The sequence below is a fragment of the Lontra canadensis genome, unplaced genomic scaffold (genome assembly GCF_010015895.1).
Source record: "Lontra canadensis isolate GAN:19392208 unplaced genomic scaffold, GSC_riverotter_1.0 scaffold87, whole genome shotgun sequence".
NCBI classification, from domain to species: domain Eukaryota; kingdom Metazoa; phylum Chordata; class Mammalia; order Carnivora; family Mustelidae; genus Lontra; species Lontra canadensis.
In genome coordinates, this window is record NW_022631081.1 from 3,345,361 (window position 1) to 3,366,812 (window position 21,452).

Consider the following 21,452-nt stretch of genomic DNA (forward strand, 5'->3'; position numbering starts at 1 on the left):
GGTTGCAAACCAGAATTCCAAAACATCTAAGGAAAACCAACTCTGCTAAAGATAGCCAACACAGGGGCGCCTGGGTGGCTCAGTGGGTTAGGGCCTCTGCTTTCGGCTCGGGTCATGATCTCGGGGTCCTGGGATCGAGCCCCGCGTCGGGCTCTCTGCTCGGCGGGAAGCCTGCTTCCTCCTCTGTCTGCCTGCCTCTCTGCCTACTTGTGATTTCTCTCTGTCAAATGAATAAATGAAATCTTAAAAAAAAAAAAAAGATAGCCAACACAATCAACAGTGAGATTAATTTGTTCAGGATTAAATGAAAAGAGAGCATTCAGACAACGACCCTAAAATGCATGTTTTGAATTATCAGAGATGAAAGAAGGAATTCCAGCTATAAGAAAATATGAAACACAATGGGCAGAAAGAAAGTATTAATAAGTGGGTAGAAAGTGAATAAATCACAAATGATGGAAATGAAAAATAGGCATTGAAATGTAAATCTTAATAAATGAAACTCCACACTGCACAAAGGTGCAGGTAGGATTAGTGAATTGGACCAAGGATTCTACCCAGGATGCTGTGAGGAAGATGAAAACTATTTTGACAGAGTAGTTGGGTGACCCTGAGCCTCTAACCCAGATCTGATAGGTGTTCGAGAGGAGGAGAGTCGGGGCAATGGCAGACAAGGACTACTCAGAGAGATGCAGCCTGAGAACTTCCCAGAAGCAAAATAATCATTAGTTTTCAGATTGAAAACACACAGAAAATTGCTTTGCTTAACAAGATGAATTAAAATAAATCCACAGATCCACCCCCAGACACGTTGCAAATTAACCAGACATAGGGATAAAGCAAAAACCTCCAAAATAACCCCAAAAAAGAAGACAGACAACCTGTGAAGGAATAACAGTTTTAAGGTAGTCTTTGTCCTATCTAATGTTCTACTTTTACTTCACCACAAACCTTAATTCTAAATACTAAGGCAGCGGGTTATTGTGTACACCCCAATTAAAAGGTTTGCTCTTGGGGCACCTGGGTGACTCAGTTAAGTGTCTGTCTTTGGCTCAGGTTATGATCCTGGGGTCCTGGGATCGAGCCTCGGGGCTCCCTGCTCGGCAGGTACCTGCTTCTCCCTCCCTTTTTGCCCCTCCCTCACTACTTGGGGTCGTGTATGTGCGCATTCTCTCTTTCTCAAATAAATAAATAAAATATTTAAAATAAGCTAAAGGTTTGCTGTCTGGTATCCCAAATTTAGTCTCACCAAGTGGCAAAGGGACCTGAGTTTGAGTGGCCACTGTCTGTAACACATGGTGTCAGAAATCTACAAGTTGGGGTGTTTCCTCCGTGTCTTATAGATAGATGGAGCACCTTGAGGTTCAGAGGGGCTAAATGACATGCTCAGGGCCACGGCTGAGAGGGACCGAGGTCAGGCTGTGACCCAGAGCCCGTGCGTACTCCGTCCCCCTCTCCTCAGGGTGCTAAGTCAACTCAGCCGGCGCCAAGGGACCTGGAGTTTGTTCTTTAAGCTAAGGTGTAAGTTAAGGGTCTCTTGCTGGAGCTTCTGTTGTGGCAGCTGTTCTTTTTTGCTAGGACTGAGTGGTCCCCTAGCTTCTGGCTGCGGGTCAGCTGCATCCTGATGGAGATGGAGAAGACTGTATGGTTGTTCTCCTATCCCCACAGACTAAACACCTGCTATACTCCCTAATTCTTTGGCCGCCTTCCAGGTTTTTTGTTTTGTTTTGTTTTTTTAAGTGACCAATTTCCTTGCTGTTAACATGTTGCTAGACCCAGTTCGTGCACTTACAGATTGCTATTATGTATTCATTTTTTCTTCAGGTTAGGAAAACCCGCAGGGATTGGTAATTTTCTTCCTGCCAGGATGCGTTTTGGAACCTTGTTGAATTGCAAACATTTACTTTTTTATATCTTTTCCCATCAGTTAGACGAGGACAAGCTCTGCAGAGGTAGGAACCACACTTTTGCTAGTCAGGAGGTCGCAAAAATATCTGAAAGTAGAGAGGCAACATATTCGAAGGATCACTGATTGATAGGGTAGGTAGACTGTGCTCCAGATGGGGATGCTGTGGGTGGATTGATTATGTAATAAAGTCATCAAGCTTTCTTAAGAAATCAAGGGATGGGGCGCCTCAGTGGCTCAGTGGGTTAAGCCTCTGCCTTCGGCTCAGGTCATGATCCCAAGGTCCTGGGAATCTCTGCTCAGCAGGGAGCCTGCTCTCCCCCGCTCCCCCACCTCTCTGCCTACTTGTGATCTCTCTCTCTCTCTCTCTCTGTCAAATAAATAAATAAAAGCTTAAAAAAAAGGAAAAAAGAAATCAAGGGATGGGGATACAGAGCATTAATATATCTGATACTTGAGCATTTGCAAACTCGCCTAAGAAATAGCTGTTTTCCTTTACTTTCCTGAGAGGTGTGACCACCACCCCTGACTTTGAAATTCCCTCCTTTCCTTCCTTCTCTCCTTCTCTCCTTTCCCCTTCCTTCCTTCCCTCCTTTCCTTCCTTCTCTCCTTTCCCCTTCCTTCCTTCCTTCCCTCCTTTCCTTCCTTCTCTCCTTTCCCCTTCCTTCCTTCCTTCCTTTCCACTTCCTTCTTTCCTTCCTCCTTTCCTTCCTTCCTTCCTTTCTTCTTTCCTTCCTCCCTCGCTCCCTCCCTCACTTTCTTCCCCTCCTTCTTCCTTCCCTTCCTCCCTCCCTTCCTTCCTTCATTCCTTTTTTCCTTCTTTCCTTTTTTAAAGATTTATCCATCTATTCTAGAGAAAGAGAGCAAGTGGGGAGGGGCAGAGGAAGAGAATCTTCAGGCAGGCTCCCCGCTGAGCACAGAAGCCCACACGGGGCTCCATCTCAGGACCCTGAGATCGTGGCCCCAGCTGAAACCAAGAGTCAGATGCCTAACAGACTGAGCCATCCAGGAGCCCCTGAATTTGTTATTTTTGTTTCATTTCTGTTGTCACATGTGTCTCAGTTGGTCTAGCTTTTGGCTGAATGTGTTACTTATGCTTGAATATTCCTGAATTTGGGCCTTTGCCCTATGGAGGCAGGATGTCCTAAAACTCAGTTTGTCCTCCTTAACTGTGAACTTGGTGTGTCTCTACTCTGAAGGCTGGGTCCCCCATTACTTCTGCTGGCCCTTGTTCTCTAGATAGCTGCCAGCCTCTTCTCTTTGTCTCAGTTTTATTTTTGTTTTCGTTTTTGTTTTTTTTTTTTTAACTCAAGCTCAGCCAAGTAACTAAGGCACCATTAGGACAGGAACCGTTCTTAGCCTTTGGATTGGATGAAACATGTTCCTTTCATTTCAGTGGCCTGAAAGTGATGGGACTGCATTTGCGGAGCGCCCCGGCTCATAGGCTGTCTGGGTTTAGATCCCAGCTCTGCCACTTGACTTGTGTGTGACCTTGCACAGACCACGGAATCTGACTTGGGTCCCTCATCTATAAAATGAGAGTACTAAGAATGCCTGCCTCCGAGGTTGTTAGGATCGAATGAGTTCACACCCATGCAACTGGGATAACAGTGCCTAACCCAGAACGGGGCAAGCACCCGACACATGTCAGCGGCCATTATTCTCACTGCCAATGTTTAGGTGCTAGGCACTGCTCTGGGAATTTAATGTGTATCATCTCGAATCTTCACAACAACCTTATAATGTCAGTATTGGTATCCTTAGTGCGTGGATGACAAACGGAGGCAGAAAGCATAGGAAGTTCCCTCCGGAGGCCTTGGTCTGTGTGGGGGACCAGGCTTTGCTTTATTGCCCTGGACCCTGCTGACTTGTCTTCTGACAGGCCCTGGAAAGCAGCCCTGTCCTCTTGACCTAAACTCCGGTGCAATCAGAGTGAGAGTCAGGTGCACACTCTTGTCAAACACACAAGACAAGACAAGGCCAAGGCCTGATAGATGCATCGGGTAAAGGTACAAGGAGCCACTTTTAGATTCAAACAGTGTATCACGTAGACCGCAAAAGGGAGGTAGCTGAAAGTGCCAGTTCCCTGTGGTCTTGGTCCCACACCAAAAAAGTACTACCATGAAACAGAAGGAGCCGATGATCTCTCTGCTGCAGGGGGCAGGGCAAGAATCTCATCCCCATCAGAACCCAGGAGGTGATGAGAAACTGTCTCGTGACAGCCTCCCAGGGGAGATAGGAGGCAATGGGAGATGGCCTTGAAGTGCACCTCACATTCTCCCACTCTCCGTGTCCTCTCGTTCATCAAGAATAACCGGTGTTCAGGCCTCTGTCTGTGGCCATGTCTGCAAGAGAGGCTTGGCTGAGCTATTCCCTTCTTCTGTCTGGCCCAGAGGCCCACAGTCCCTCCTCCTCTGACCTGAAGTGTCTCGGCCCCTTTTTCTGCCTTCTCTCCCCACACATACCCAGGCTAGTGAGCTTTCTAGGAATAAATGTCAAGTTCACCTAACTGGATAAAGACCCTTGAAGATGGAGACCCACCTCAAGTATAGTTTTTTTGTATCTGTTATAGGCACTCATGCAACATAGCCTTCCCCTCACTTAGAAATACCATAGATACAGGTTTCTTTATTGTGAATGAAGACCCACCTGGTTTCTTTAGTTGGTAGCCTTGAAATCAGACACTGAGAAAGTCTGTCCATCAGTCAGACACCTAAGCACCGAGTAGTGGAAGACTCCAGAAGCCTGTCCCCATTGCCCCCTCCCCCAATCTGACAGTCACTTCCCTAGAGCCCTAGAATGTTGGGGTGGGGAGGTAGTAACCCAAAGCAAAGGATCTCGATTAAAAACAAAAAGTCCAGAGGGCCCTTTTCATCATCCATCTCTGGTATCAAATGCCCAGTACTGTGCTAAACTTTCCAGGTGTCCTGAGTGTGGGTTTAGGGAGTGGCTTTAACGAGATCGGCTAAGGGCAGACCCAGACTGGGTTATGACCCCCCCTCGTCCACTCTTCCTTGAGCAAGAACTTTTATAGCAGGTTTAAAAGAGCATAGGTAGCTTAATGAGGTGAGGAATGGGCAAGAAACTGTCCTAGCTTGTGCTGATAATGCCTGATCTCCAAGGAGCCTGAAGCACAGCTTAGACATTATCTCCTGAATCCTCCCCAAACTCGCATGGGGTAGGCAAGTGGCAGGCATTCCTCTTGCTCTCGGACCAGAGAGAATGGAGCCCTTATGTGACTTGCCCGAAGTCATACAGGGTGGCAGAGCCCAGCATATAATTTATTGCTTTTAACTCATGAGCCTGTGGTTTCCTCTGCTCCCTATCCCCACCTCCCCTGCTATTAACAGGCTACACAGGAATATTTAATCAGGTGATTTTCACCAAGTGGCCCTTCCTGGCTTGGAAACTCACCAGGGCAACTGGAGAGCAGCAGGGATGGAGTGGGGTGAATCTACAGCCTATGGGTTTTGCTAGTGAGTCCTCAGGGAACCCAAGGCACTCTTCCCCTCAGTGGGAGCTCTTGCCCACTCACTGGTGTCCTGCTTCCATGCATTCCTTTGATGGGTTTCTTGCTTCATTACATGGCCTTAGGGATGTCAAATGGACTGGTTCCATTTTCCACCCACTCCCCTTAAGGGAGTTCTTATTCTGTTTTTACTCTGTTCATGGTGGCCTTGGGTCTCTGGTGAGGGCCCTAATTTACCCCTTGACCTTGTAATCCTAATTTATTAAATGTGTTTGCTTATCCCATCTCGCTCAAGTGATGCAGGTGCCACCCTGCTTTATGGATGAGGAAACTGAACCTCAGGGCTGTGTTCTCATCACACCATGCCACCGATGGTAATTAGAGCCTTGCCCTACCTTTTTTTTTTTTTTTTCCTTTTTTGACTTGTCCTTTATTTGCATAACTCTTTAGTAACTGCTTTTATTGAAATAGAATTCATACACCTTACAATTCACTTGTGGAAAGTGTACATTTCAGTGTTTACCCATATATTCGCACAGTTATACACCATCACCACAATCCACTTGAGAACATTTCCATCATCTCTGAAAGAAACCCTGTACCTTCTAGCTTCTGCCTCCCTGGCCTCTCATTCCCTTACCCTTAAGCAGCCACTAATCTACTTTCTGTCTTTCTGTCTTTATGGATTTCCCTATTCTGGACTTTCATATGAACAGAGTAGAAGGTGTGGACTTTTTTGACTGGTTTCTCTCACTGAGCGTGATGTGTTCAGGGTTCTTCCCACACCGTAACACACATCAGTGCTCTGTTTCTCTTTTTGTGGCCAAATATCCCATCGTATGGGTGGATCACATTTTGTTTACCCATTCATCTGTTGATGGGCATTCAGGTTATTTCCATCTTTAGGCTCTTATAAATTACGTGACTATAAACACTCATGTGCAAGTTTTCGTGTGGACTTAGGTTTTTATTTCTCATGGGTATACAGCTAGGAGCGAAATTGTGGGGTCAGGTGGTAACTTTATAGGTTAATCGTTTGAGGAACTGCCTGACTGTTTTAAAATCAGCTTTACCGTTTTACCTTCTTTTTTTTTTTTTTAAGATTTTATTTATTTGTTTGACAGAGATCACAAGTAGGCAGAGAGGCAGGCAGAGAGAGAGGAAGGGAAGCAGGCTCCCTGCTGAGCAGAGAGCCTGATGCGGGGCTCGATCCCAGGACCCTAAGATATGACCTGAGCCGAAGGCAGAGGCTTTAACCCACTGAGCCACCCAGGTGCCCCCGTTTTACCTTCTTGCCAGCAGTGTAGGGAAGTTCTGATTCTTCCACATTCTAGATAGCACTTGTTATTGTTTGTCTTATTATGGCCATCCTAGTGAATATGAAGCAGTCTCTCATTGTGGTTTTGATTCACATTGCCTTGATGGCTTGTGATTTTGAGCAGTTTTTCACGGGCTTATTGGCATTTGCATCTCTTTTTTGAGAGAAATATCCATTCGGGTCCTTTGCCCATTTTTTTTATAAATCGGATAACTTGTCTTTTTATTCTTGAGTTGTAAGAGATTTCCTTCAGTATTCTAGTCCCTTCTCAGACATATGATCTGCATGTGTTTTCTTCCACTCCGTGAGTTGTCTTCCCACGTTCTTGATGGTGTCTCTTGCAGTATAAAGAATATTAATTTTGTGGGAAGTTCAGTTGGTCCGTCTCTTTGGCTGCTTTTGCTTTTGATGTCCTTTCGGCCCACTTCCCACTTGCCAGGCACATAGGCCTGCTTAGCGTGTAATGCGCATGTATACACGCATAGTGGCCATGATTAGCAATGGCCTTCACATGGGGAGACCAGGCTCAGGGGTTACGTGACTCTTCCAAGGCCACACAGAAATTAAGAGGCAGTGGTGGGATCCACCCTGGCCAGTGGCTTTAAGCCGATGTCTGACGCCACGCTTCTCTTCCATGGTGGCGTCAACACTGAATGTCAGGTTCCCCTCTAGGCTAGACAGTGGAGGGCCTGCCTGCTCTTAAAAAATGGGTTAAGAATCTTCTCAAAACAGTTGCTTGGTGAGTGTTGAATTATTCCTCCCATTTTATTTTCTATGTTTTTCCAATTAAAAAGACCTTCTGAATAAAACTGAACTTAGGATCTTGATTGGGAAGTAACGAACCTGCCTCTCAAAGGCCTGCCTTTCTTTGCATTCAGAAAACGACTCAAGATTATGGCAAGCTGGTCTTATTCCTTCTACTGGTTCCTCGCAAGGAATTCCTCAGATCTCAGGAGTTACTGTCTTTATTTTATAAAGAACCCCCCCTCCCCGGACTGACACTTTATTGTAATATTTGGGGATGTATATTTTTGGGCGTGAGGTGAAAGGATTTTTCGCCTTGGTTTTGGTTTGAGTCTTTTTGTCCACCTGTTTTGTGCGCATTGAAGAAAGGAAAAGGATTATTCTGGCGTAACTTTGTAAAGTTTTTTATGATCAGGTGTTCCCATTGAGCAAGCTTGAAGTATTGGGATGATCAGAGCCAAGCTGCTGTGTTTAGATGGATTAGAACAGTGCTATTTATCTATTTCACCCTATGGGCCGGTTTACAATAGGTTTCCCTTGTGTTTTCTTGCTGAGCCCTTGTAGGCACTCATGGTGCCTGGCTTCCCAGCTCATGCGGAGACCTTTCTCCAGAGCGCTCTCGCTTCTGCTGGACCAGCCCACTGGAGGCACGGTGTCATGGGAAAGCAACACATCTGTCTGAGCGCCCATTTCCGCTGAGCCCTGCTGTGTGTTACTTTGAAACTGTGTTACACATAGAGCTGATTTAGTGGAAAAGCCCTGGTGAGCTTGGATTTCACTCACCTGTTGTATCAGTGTTTGTACATACATTTTCGATTTTTTTTTTTACCCCAAACTGCTGATCAGACAACATTACAGCAAGGGAGGGCTCCGATCTTAATTGCCTTTTCCTGCCCCGTGTCCAGCCCAGGGTCAGTGCTCAGCAGATGTTGGTTTACATGAATACTGTTCCGGAATCTAAACAAGGAAAACCTCCCACTAGCCTTACTCTCTAATAACCCACCAACTTTTTCAACTCTGTTTGCTTTCAGTTTCTGCCCATTGGCAGGTGGTGCTTTCAATAGGCTTCCTTTTGCACACAAACTTTTAAAATCTCACACATGATGCTTTTCATACTATGTTCTCGTCATCATCATCTTCTTGTGATTACGTAATTGCCCCATAAATTATGCATGTCATTTTGCTTGATTATATAGTATGGTCAGTTAAGGAGCAATTTTTCTTCGAAGTGTTCACAGCTTGGAAGAGGACTGGCTTTAAGATCTTATTGTGTAAAGTTTCTTCTTTGGTTTAGAATACAGCCTCAGGATCTATTCTAAAAAGGGGATTCTGGGGGAAAGAAGAACCTAAGGAGCTTAGGCTGTTTTGCATATTGCTAGACCAATGGGTTGCCCCCCCACCCCCAAATTGAGCCGATCAACACTGTGGTCAGGTGTTCACATGTGTCTTTCCCTACAGTTCTGTCCTGTCATTTCTGTTTACTCTTTACTCTGTTGACTAGCATATAGAGACACTTTAGGAATACGTTGTTCTTTCCGTCCACTTTGTTGCTCATCTAGCTTGTTAATTGTCCTAAAGGAATTGCCCCAACTCCTGCTGCCTCATCATTTCTCAAAATAACTTATGATAGATCGAACTTCTCTCTGTATTGCTACCTACCTGCCCAGCAGAATTTAATTAAATGATTCCTTTATAGAGCCGGATGTTACTCCTGGTTTGTATCATATTAAGATCTTACGAAAAATTTAAATGTGTTTTTGGAATTTTTTTTCCACTTGCTTTATTCTTCCGGTTTCAGACCAGCTTCATGTAGTCTTTTTTTTTTTTTTAATTTTATAATTTTTTTTAAAAAAGATTTTATTTATTTATTTGACAGAGAAAGAGAGGGATCACAAGTAGGCAGAGAGGCAGGCAGAGGGAGAGGGGGAAGCAGATTCCCTGCTGAGCAGAGAGTCTGATGCGGGGCTTGATCCCAAGACCCTGAGATCATGACCTGAGCTGAAAGCAGAGGCTTAACCCACTGAGCCACCCAGGTGCCCCAGCATCATGTAGTCTTAATGATTTGTTGTTTTCTAGTATTCTCTTCTCTTCTATTTATTTATTTAAGTAGCCTCCACACCCAACATAGTACTTGAACTGATGACCCTGTGATCAAGAGTCACACGTATGACTGAGCCCACCAGGCGCTCATATGGTATTCTGTTTCAGTCTGGAAGAATGAGAATTCCACTTTTACCCTTTCCTCTCCAACATCTTTCCTCTTGATTGGGTAACTGTTGTGTATAAGCACCTAATCCTTACCTTTTTATAATAACAATAATCAATGGGGCCCCTGGCTGGCTCAGTCAGTAAAACATGAGACTCTTGATAATGGGTTGTGAGTTTGAGTCTTGTGTTGGGTGTAGAGAATATTAAAAATAAAATCTTTTAAAAAAATAAAGTCTTTAAAAAAAAAAAACCACAAAAAAACAAGGAGCGCCTGGATGTTGTAGTTGGCTGGGTGTCCAACTCTTGGTTTCTGCTTAGGTTGTGATCTCAGAGTCATGAGATCAAGCCCCGTGTTGGGTGCCACCCTCAGCATGGAGTCTGCTTAGGACTCTCCCTCTCCCTCTGTCCCTTCCTCTCCCCCACCCCATTCTCTATCTCTTTAAAATCAATCAATCAATCAATCAATCAATCTCTTAAAAAGCCAATCAAGGATCCCTTATTACATTGCCTTGCAATTTAAAGTAAAACTATGTCCATGAATTTCTGTGTAGAGATTAATACCTGTCATCTGGTAGCCCTTTGATGAGTTACCACAAGCTACTTTAAGAATGGATGTAGAGGGGCTCCTTCCTGGCTCAGTCAGTAGAACATGGGACTCTTGACCTTGGGGTTGTGAGCTGGAGCCCCACATTGGGTGTAGAGATTACTTAAAAAAAAAAAAAAAAGAAAGAAAGAAAAACATGAAAACCACACAAAAAGAGTGGAAGTAGAATTAACTTTTCCTTAATGTTTTCAGATGCTTTCCTCTAGTCTCTTGGATATTTTTTTAAAACTTTAACTTGCAAAACATCTCTATTTGAAATTGGAAATGTAGTTCTAAGTGGAGGTTTGTAAAGTCAGACAGGAGATACCACACAGAGCCATACCTACGTTTCAACATAATTCTCCAGTAGGGGGGAAGTTCTAGGGGGATACAGGATAGTCAAGTGAGAAAGGGACTTGAAATCCTTGTTGCCTTGCCTGACTTTTTTTTTTTTTTTTAAGATTTTATTTATTTATTTGACAGACAGAGATCACAAGTAGGCAGAGAGGCAGGTAGAGAGAGAGGAGGAAGCAGGCTCCCCGCCGAGCAGGGAGCCCGATGCGGGGCTCGATCCCAGGACCCCGGGATCATGACCCGAGCTGAAGGCAGAGGCTTTACCCCACTGAGCCACCCAGGCGCCCCAACCTTACCTGACTTCTTAAAGCAACTTCTTGGTTGTTCTTTCGTTACTACAGAACCTGATAGGATAGAGGCTGTTCTTGGTTTTTCTCTACAAAGTGACACCCACTGCAGGAGACTTGAGCTTAGTGATTTGAAAGCCAGAGCCCTCAGTGGAGAAGTGGGAGAAGGGCTCGTTTAATCCTCAAGCAGTTCCCAGTTGGGAAATTCCAGCAAACAGCAATAGCCAGCTCCTTTTGGGTCTGGACAGGTTTCTGTCCCCATTGCTATGACCACATTGGGGCGGGGGGCATGCTGTATACAGGTACTTCTGGATTCTAGATCCAGAAAAAAGGGTTTAAACTGGGTTTGTTCAGAAAGCAAGGAGAGTTGTCTCTCTGCACATAGAGCAGAAAAAATCATCTCTTTGATTCAAGAGAAAAATAGGTGGGGGCTGTCCTTTTCCATCCCCTCACATACAGTCTAAGTCCTGATTCTAGCCACCACACCTTTTATGAAAAGGTCCAGGGGCTGTTGTATCAGGTAAACCTCTGTCCCACAGTGACACCCTACCCTGGCTGGCATTGGCCAAAGGACAAAAGGAAGTAAGTTTCCCTTTTAAATCCCCAGGAATTTTTTTGATGAGATAATATTACAGAGTGAAATGTCTCTCCGGCTATTAGTTCAGTGTTTGGCTCCTGTGTAACAGTAACCCACATAGAAGCAGGCAGCCGTTTGGAAGTTATTTTAAACTTCGAGCGGAGTAGAGAGATATTGTAACCCTGGCTAAGAGCACCCCCCCCCCCCAGGTTTCAGTTTTGTCCTTTCAGATGCGTGGAAAGTGCACCAGTATATCTCAAGGATTTTGTACTGAAAGCTTCTTAAAGAGCTGGTCTTGGTTTCAAAGCTTGGCTTGGTGTCCCGTACTCAAGGGAACATAGTTCTCTTCCTCCAGATATTTAACCTTGTCTGGCATGGTGTTTTTGGCTTTGAAGTTCCCGTAGATCCTTTGTCCATTAACAAAACTGGGAAACCATGATAGTTAGCCTCGTCGGGCTCTTGAGAAATTTGAAGATCGGTCCATCTTCATATTTCAACATAAAACCAGATGTTTGCTATCTGGCCCTGATGATGGTCAGGTACAGGCATTGTTTCTTGATAATCATTCTGATTTAGCGGCTCCTTATTTGGAAGCACAAGTAGGCTATTCATTACCTCTTCTAAAGGTTAAAGGATCTCTGTGTGTCTGGGGGAAGATCGGGGCTTCTCAAAACAGTCACCCTGGTTACTGTGTCTGCCATCTCTATAACACCCAGATCCACGTCACACTCTGGTGCCACCTGGGAGTTATTTTTGGTTGCGGGGGTGGTGATGGCTGCTGGTTCTTTCTGCACCATGTCTCCCTGAGTCATCTCTGTGCTGTGTTCCCAGCATCCTCAGCGCATGCCCTGGATAGCTCCCAGAGCAGCCATCCCAGTCCGAATCTTCCTCCGAGGACCCTCTGTCTTCTACAGGATGCTCCTGGGGTCTCTCTTTGGCCTGGTGGAATGCTTCCCCATCAGGACCCATAGAATCTGCGGGAACACGTGGAGGAAGGGTCTTCTGTCCAGCAGTGCATAAAGGTTTTTAATCAAAGCGTGTGTGTGTTTATATAAAGGCAAAGAGTACTTCATGACTTGCGATAAAAAAAGAACATTGCTCTGTTCCACCCTTTGCCATCCCTGACTGCTCTTCTCAGGGGCAACTATTTTCAATTATTTAACTGGTTTCTTCTGCTAGTTGTCTCTGTGAGCATTTCTAAGATTCTGTGAATTGTTTCTAAATAATGTGCTTATAACTGCTACCTCATACGTGGGGATCCATTAAACAACAACAACAACAAAATGTTTTTTACTTCCTACTATGGGAAGTGGGAGATTTTGTCCTCTTATCCCCTTCCTCTATTCCCTTCCCTGTTACTTTCCCCTTCCCCCCACATCCCATCTGTACATTTTTCCAGTGTAGCTACATCGCAATTATGCTTTAGATCAGGGTTTCTGTTATTATGGCCGTCCCTCTCTTCAGGCAGGCCACTCAGACCATCCCCTGCTTAAGGTTTACAGTTCTGGTGTAACTTGTTACATTTTTTTCTGGAGTTAATAATTGTCCCACCATGTGCCATTACTTCAGTTTGCTATATGGTTATCACTTTTTGTTCTCTTATGCAGAATTGTAAAACTCTTGTCAGTATCATCAAGCCCATTGGGTAATGACTCAGGTTGTTGTTTGCTTTCTCTTTTGGGTGTGGGGCGAGGGATGCTCTCCTACAGCTGGTCTATGGCCATCATCCTGGGGATATCATCATTCTCCATTTCTCTTCTCTGTTGGATTCCCCGTGCCCTGGAGCCCATGTCTGGCTGGAGCTTGGTTTATTCTTTTGTTTTGTTGGAGCGGACAGCGGCTTCTGAGATCAGATGCGGTTGGAAAAATTTAAGGTTTTACTTTTGGGGAGGGGGGCACATCCTCTCTTCTTCCTTCTCCTCCATTGCCCTTACGAAACACTGTCAAGAGCCTGCCTGAGTGAAGGACGGAAGCGTTATATTCTCTGTATGTAGGAAGCCTTAGCCACCTCTCCATGCTCAGCTGCTGTCCATTGCCCAGAAATCTTTTTTTTTTTTTTTTGGTCCCGAGGATGTCTTTGGTGACCTGGTAATCAGCGACTGTGAAGAGTCAGGTGGTTTAAAGTTCATGCAGCATTTGATTAAATCCTGACCCGTTTGCCCTGGTCCCTCACTTAGCTGAGCACAGACCCAAGTGGCATACCAAAAACAAAGCATGAGGCATGGCATGAGGCCTGCCTCCAGCCAAAGGCTGTTCTGCCAGCCGTCCTTTATTGAGGACCTTGTTGGGGTGGAAGGGGACCCCTGTCTCTCCTAGAAGCAGGTGCCTGTCTTAGAGGGGATGCTGAAAGAACTGTGGCAAGCACCAGACAAAGCATTTGGGGGGACATGGTATTGGATATTGGTGCATTCAAGAAAGCTGAATGGAAGGGGTAGAGTGAAGCCGGCCTCTAGAGTATTCTAGGCAAAGGCATAAAGCATGAGCAAACGTGACAAGTCTAGAGGAAGTGAAGAATATAAGGGCTTTTCTACTGACGGAGTATTTACTCTGTTACTCTGATTATATGTTTTATCTCCTTTAATCCTCTTAGCACCCTGTTAAGGCAGACAATACTGTCCCCATTTGACAGGTGAGGAAATCGAGGTTTATAGAAATTGAGTCATCTGCCCAAGTTGATGTGCCTCCGAAGAGGCAGGAGTGAGATTTAAACGCAAGATTGCCTGATTCCAAGGCTCTCATTCTTTCCACCCCAAAACACCTTTTGGAACAAAATCAGGAGTAAGAGAGCAAAGGCCATAACAACACAATGTTCCTGATAATGTCAGGCCTCGTGTAAAGGATTAACTGGGCCTTTTCCTTCAACTGACTTAAGCAAAAACATCGAGCATCCCAGAGTTACTGTTCTGAAGGCACGAAGCTACAGTTACAACGCAGGACGCGTTTTCTTTTATTGTCTCACACTTTAATTGTAGCTGGTTGGTTATTTGCTCTGTTCTCCTATGGATCCATCCCAGGAATTTTGCTTATCTTCTCATTCCAGGCGGTTCTTCCCTTTCTATAGCATTCTCTGCCTAGTAGGGTCTTGGTCAATTCCACTCTGGGTTTCTGAGTCTGGTCGATTGTTTCTTTATGTTTTCATTAACAGTTCTTTTTGACATCCCTGAGTTCTTACACACAAGGCAGCCATTTTTGACTTTCTTAAAAATATTAAGGGGAAAACTTCTTACATTTCAAGCACCTGATCAGGTGAACCTCACACGTCCAAATATTTCAAGAAAATAAACTCAGAGGGGCACCCGGGTGTCTCAGTTGATTAAGCGTCCGACTCTTGGTTTTAGCTCTGGTCATGATCTCAGGATCACCAGATCAAGCCCCGTGTTCAGGCTCTGTACTCAGTGAAGGAGTCTGCTTGAGACTCTCTCTCTCTCTCTCTCTCTCTTTCTCTCTCCCCCCTCCTGCCACTCCCCCCTCTAAAAAAAAGAAATACATCTCTTAAAAAAGAGAAAAACTCAGAAATCCCCATAATTTTTAAATGCTCGCTTGCCACGTTAACATGCTCAGACATCATTCACTGAAGTATCCTTAGGTTGATCTTGAATGATTAACGTTCAGGAGGGCACACAGGTTTCGTATGTAGTCACTGCCTGTGTGTCACTGACTGGCGTCAACACATACGAATTAACAAGCCTGGTTTTTACATGACGGGCATCTGGAGTGAAAGTGTGGAAGCGGCGTTCGTCGGAATCTTCAGGAGAATATGTGCATTTCATATGTAGGACGCCCTCGTTCTCTGTATAGGATTGTTACCCGACACCAGACAAGGATCTTGTTAAATCAGGGTCTGATATTTCTTAGTAAATAGTGGAAAGAAATTGTTTGGGGCTTTTTCTTGAAAAACGAAATGGAAAATAATAATTTATCTTTTAACTTTATAAGTTAAATTGTAACCGCTGCTATGTATCTTGATTTCTGGGCATAGTCAGAGCGAATCCCGGGTGGGCCGCGTTGGGATATTTTCAGCAAAACTGTATGAAAGTCTGGATGTAGCCTCTTTCTCTTACGTATCACTTTAGCAACAGGATCATCAAAAAGTAATTTTGATTGAGCCTGGGTGGCTCAGTGGGTTAAAGCCTCTGCGTTCAGCTCAGGTCATGATCCCGGGGTCCTGGGATCGAGCCCCGCATCAGGCTCTCTGCTCAGCAGGGAGCCTGCCTCCCCCCACCCCCCGCCTGCCTCTCTGCCTACTTGTGATCTCTGTCAAATAAATAAATAAAATCTTTTTTTTTTAAAGTAATTTTTGCAAAATATCAGAGGACTCCCTCGTTTTTTCCAAAGTTCTGTCTTAATTCTTTGATCGTACTCCGTGGATCATCTCTCTTGTGGATTTCTTCTTTAATCCTTCGCTAGATTTTTGGGCTTTCAGTGGAAACCCTGTTATTGATCAATACGGCTTTTATGGGCTCCATTATACTCTGCCTCAGCTGCCGATTTGCTCTTCTAGTTTGCAACTCTCTTACTGTGTCTGGTCACAATTGTTATTCCAACAGTTAGCAAGCAGTGGCCATAAGGATTAAATAAAATATATAAACATAATAGTCTAGTAAATACTTAATTATGAGAAAACCCTCTCCTTTGCTACCCTTAGACATGGCATATTTGTTTGCATTTTATGCCTTTGCCTAGAATATTCCATCCTTAGAGACGGGTCAGTTCACAGAGAAGTATTTTCATGTTACCGCTGCTTGTGCTTCCCTAGAAAACATTCTGCTGAGCTCTTAAGTTCGAGCCCTTAGGAAAAGAGGACCCTAGGGTATAAATGGTTGGAGGCCTGGGGTGGGACATTTCTAGAAGCTGATAACTGTCATCAGGGGTGGGCTGACAGAGACCCCAATCATAACAGTATTTAGCAGATGGTTTGAGGAGGCCAGTTTTATAGATGTTGCTGAGGTTGAGTTCATAGGACCAGCAATTGGGCACCTGAAGTAAAGACCTTGGAGGGAAAGCACAGAGGGTGGAGGTGGGAAGACAGCCAAGATAGTGAGGGAGGCCTTCAGCCCTCTGAGATGTGATTTTGGTGGCCTCTTTACCCTCCACGGGGAAATAAACAAGCCACGCCAACAGATTGCGCCCACTGGCACTTCAGAAAAATTCCTTTTGGTTTTTGAGTCTTTGATCCACGTTCAGAAGTCAACACCCTTGACAGTGGCTGCCATTTGGAGCTAACAGTCCCTGCAGTGTCAGTGGAAGATTTGATTGGGGCTTCTTAGAGGAGAACAGGAGGGTGTGTCCACAGAGGAGGCAGAGAGCGCCTGGCACGACGTGTGGCCCGGGGCTCAGGGCCTGACCGCCTCCGAGGACCCAGACCCAGCGGGTGTGTTTGAGGCTTACATAGTTCAGATTTCTGCATGCCTGCGGACGCACTCTTGACATGCCTCTCCTGGCACGTGGTTCCTTCGCAGTCTAAACCCCCAGTCTGGTCGTGGCCGCTTCCTCTCACCAGGGCTGCGAAGGGCCAGGCTTGGGCATCTCCTCCTCCTGCGGTTCTCTGTTCCCTCCCTCCTCCTACATCCCACCCGCCCTCCCAGGACACCCCTTCTCTCCAGCTGCCTGTGACTGTCCCTCCATTCTTTCCTCCTTACCCTGCACCCTAAATGTATCCCCATGAAACAGCGTGATCAGAGTATACACAACAGGCTTATCATCAAAGGGTTGGAAATGCTGGTGTTTGCAAAGTTTGAAAACCTTTTGTTTTTTAGACCTTACGCCTTCTGCAGAGCTCTAATTTCCGAAATCAAATCCTGAATCCCTAAGGAGTGTTCCTCAGTGTTAGTTACTTGTCCAAGAACCTGTTGGTAATCTCTCAGAGCTAGTGTCCTGCAGGACACGGTTTCCAGAAGGGTGGCTGTAATTGGCTGAGGCTCTAGGAGGGTGGGAAGGGGACCACATGGTCCTCCACTGTGGAGCCCCACGTTAGCTGAGTGCAGTTGTATCTGAGTAAGCGCTTGGGGCATTTTTTTAGAACTTTTTTACTGTTGGAAAAGTTTATATAAAATTCACCATTTAGGGCGCCTGGGTGGCTCAGTGGGTTAAGCCGCTGCCTTCGGCTCAGGTCATGATCCCAGGGTCCTGGGATCGAGGCCCGCATCGGGCTCTCTGCACAGCGGGGAGCCTGCTTCCCTTCCTCTCTCTGCCTGCCTCTCTGCCTACTTGTGATCTCTGCCTGTCAAATAAATAAATAAAATCTTTAAAAAAAAAAAATTCACCATTTAAATCATTTTTTTAAATTTATTTATTTGTCAGAGAGAGAGAGAGAGAGAGAGAGCGCACAAGCAGGCAGAGTGGCAGGCAGAGGCAGAGAGAGAAGCAGGCTCCCCACCAAGCAAGGAGCCCGATGCGGGACTTGATCCCAGGACCTAGGATCATGACCTGAGCCGAAGGTAGCTGCTTAACCCACTGAGCCACCCAGGCACCCTATCTATTTAAATCATTTTAAGGTACACAATTCAGAGGAATTTAGTATAATCACAATGTGCATCCATTACCATCCTCTGATTCCAGAACATTTTCGTTGCCCCAAAAGGAAACCCTGGACCCATTGAGCAGTCATTCCCCAGCAACCACAAATCTGCATTATTCCCACGGATTTGCCTATTCTGGATGATCTCCTGTCAGTGGAACCACAGATCCAAGGTCTTAGACCTGCTCCATACTTCAGCTCCCCCAGTGTAGCTCTCCTCCATTGGCCAAACCTCATTCATGTGTAAGTAACAAAAAGCAGCTCTCCACCTGGAAACCTCTAAGTCATGTAGCCAGGTTAAAAATACCACGGAACAAATACTGTGGAAAACGGTCAGTGATACGGTTGCCATGGCCATGGCCATGCCTGGAGTTTCAGGAAACCAACCTGAGCTGGGCAGGAAGCCCCTTCCGGGTGGTGGAAGTAATGGCCTGTGGGCGCAATTGGCTTATCACCCTCTCCCGTGTCCTCTCCAGTCAGAGGTCTGCATTTCAGGCCACTTGTCATATAATAAACCACCAAATATGTTAGAGTGGCCTGGGTTCTTGAGGGGCAGAATCTTCCATTTGTCCTTTAGGCACGATCATCGAGCCTAAGGATTCAGGCAAACATTGGATGTCCCAGGGTTCTCGGTCTCACGCACTGGAATTCGCAGGGGATGGGTTATTCCTCACCCACTGGAGAGAGCTGCTGGCTGCCCCCTTGTAGCACCCTGTGCCCATGTGCCTCACGATTTGTGCAATCCCCTTCTGTTGGTCCATTGAATTCCCAAGATTCTCTCATCTCTGGGCTGCACCCTTCCTCGCCCCTCCACTCGATGCCTCTCAAGGCTGGGCACGCCACCACCAGGAGCTGTGCAGTCCATCTCCTTCAAGGAACTGTTTTCAGTGGGACACTCTTCCGCCCAAGAACTCGTGGTATTGTCTTCGTGTCCAAACACCTTTCTAGTTTTAGCCTGTGTCTCTCCCTCTCGATGTAGACCGTGGTCCTTCACACTTACCAGACTGGTCTTGTTCCTCTTCCCTCTCCAGCCTTTAGCTCCTGCTCCCCATGCTTGGAACCACTGCCTGCTCTCTCTTTTTTTCCCAAGACCAACGTGACTCTTCCTCAAAGCTCATCTCACAGCTCAGCACTTGTGCAGGCTTCCCTGAACCTGCCGGCACTCTTGCTGCCCACACCACATTTGCATTGCAACTCTAGGACCACAGAATTTAGAGCTGGCAACATCTTTTCCTAAAGATTTAATCACTTGGTCTTTCCCTCCCAGTCAGATGACTGGATCTTGGAGGAAATATGGTAAAGTTAAGCAAGTGGAGTGGGAAGGCACTAGACTGTGAACCATGAGGGCCAGGTTACCTGTGGGTGCGGCCACTCGTTGGCTCTGTTGTCTTGCAAAAGCTAGTTCTCTTGAACTTCAGTTCTCATCTATAAAATGAGTGGGGAAGAAGGAGGGTGCTTTAGTTTTGTGTTTGCTGCTCAATGAAGTTATAGTAGGGCGCCTGGGTGGCTCAGTGGGTTAGGCCTCTGCCTTCGGCTAGAGTCGTAGTCTCGGGTCCCTGGGATCGAGCTCCACATCGGGCTGTCTGCTCGGCAGGGAGCGGCTTCCCCCTCTCTCTCTGCTGGCCTCTCTGCCTGCTTGTGATCTCTCTCTGTCAGGTAAATTAATAAAATCTTTAAAAAAAAAAAAGTTATAGTAAACTCAGTGGCTTAAAGCCTCCCAGATGTATTCTCTTAGCGTTCTGGAGGTCAGAAGTTAAAAATGGATCTGTAGGTGATGTTCCTCCTGGAGGCTCTAGGGAGGACCTGTTTCTTCTCTTCTCCAGCTTTTGGAGGCCAGCCTTGGAGGATATTTTTCTATCATCCACAATGGGTTCTTAGGTCTCTTGTGTCTCCACGCATTTCTTCCAGTCATGTAAAGAGTTCAGCACTGTGCTAGACTCTAGACTATTAATTTCTTAATAAGTTAGTTTATCTGTGAGGATTTCCTCTTCTCAGATTGTTGCTGGGGATCCCAGGGCCTGTTAAGACTCAACCATAGAACTGTGAGCGCAGACTTTAGGATTGGTCTTGGGCTTCCGCTGACTGCACTTTCATTGGCAAACATTTGATGATGCTCTTCTTCCCCTTTTTTGATTTTCTGCTTTGCCCATTTCGAAAAAATCCTCAAAGAATTTCACCTGTTCCCCAGTAGCCAGGGGTGGCCTTTTGAACAGCTTGTTAATTTCACTGGTGATTCTGTCCTATGTCCAGTGGTCTTTCCATAAATTCCTGAATGTGTTTTCAGGTCCTCCTGCATAACTTGCCATACATGTGTTGTTAAGGTTTAGAAGGCAAATCGCCTAGGATAACTAACCTAGCTAGTTTCATCTGCGATTGCTACTAAATATTATGGTATTTCACGGGAATTTAGATAGGCATATATATGGGAGTTAGGCAATTTTTCTTGCCCTGCATCCTATCGGCTGGTGTCCCCCTTGGGTGACCACCACTTAGAAGGCAGTGAGAAAGTGGGGAGCTCAGCCGGCTCTGTCAGAGGAGTGTGCGCCCCTTGATCTCAGGGACATGGGTTTGTGCCCCATGTTTGGTGTAGAGATTACTTAATAATTAAACTTTTTTTAAAAAAGGCAGTGAGAAAACATTTGTAAAATCCACCCCCCCCATTTAATTTTGTTTTTTGTTTTTTTTTTTAAGATTTTATTCATTTATCAGAGTGAGAGCGCACAAGCTGGGGGAATGGCAGGCAGAGGGAGAAGCGGGCTCCCCACTGAGCAGAGAGCCCAATTCGGGGCTTGATCCCAGGACCCTGGGATCATGACCTGAGTCGAAGGGTAGATGCTCAACCGACTGAGCCATCCAGGCATTCCTAATTTCAAGTTTTGAGATTACTTTTCACTACTGAGGCTAAGACACACTTACAGGGTGGGTCTAGAACCTCTGAAGCCTGTGTGTTGAAGCTTTCTTTCTGTCTGCCTCCTAGATGCACCCACTGGGCCTGTGTAATAACAACGATGAAGAGGACTTGTATGAATACGGCTGGGTAGGCGTGGTGAAGCTGGAACAGCCAGAATTGGACCCGAAACCATGCCTCACTGTCCTGGGCAAGGTAAGTGCCAGGCCCTCTGAATTGATCTGCTTCCAACTGGTGTTCTCTGTGTTCCCATTTCATCAGTTCCTCACCTAGCTGGTGAGCCACGCAGGCACAGCACTCCTTCCCAGCTGAATCGTGTGGGATGAGGATGGAGACATGTCTTGTGGCGGCCCCACCATGGTGCTCCCGACCTTGGACTCTGGGAGAGCCTGCTGGCCTCAGAGTCGGCTCCCCCTCTTGGCACTCTGTGACTCTAGGCAAGTCACTTCCCCTCATGGAGTCTCAGTTTCTTACCTGTGAAATGGGTTGATGATAGAGTTGCACAGTACCTTCCACCCTTGGGGACAGAGCTTTCAGAAAGCTGAGATTTGGGGAATTTAGAAAGATATTAAGGCTGTACC

General features: G+C 45.9%; 1 protein-coding gene across 1 annotated transcript in view; it reads left to right on the top strand.

Moving 5' to 3' along the window:
* ZNRF3 (zinc and ring finger 3) overlaps window positions 1-21,452 on the top strand; it is a 152,300-nt gene that overhangs the window by 73,368 nt on the left and 57,480 nt on the right. The window contains exon 2 of the mRNA XM_032883303.1: window positions 20,941-21,066. Coding sequence (XP_032739194.1) covers window positions 20,941-21,066 — 126 coding nt within the window. The remainder of the gene's footprint in view (window positions 1-20,940; window positions 21,067-21,452) is intronic.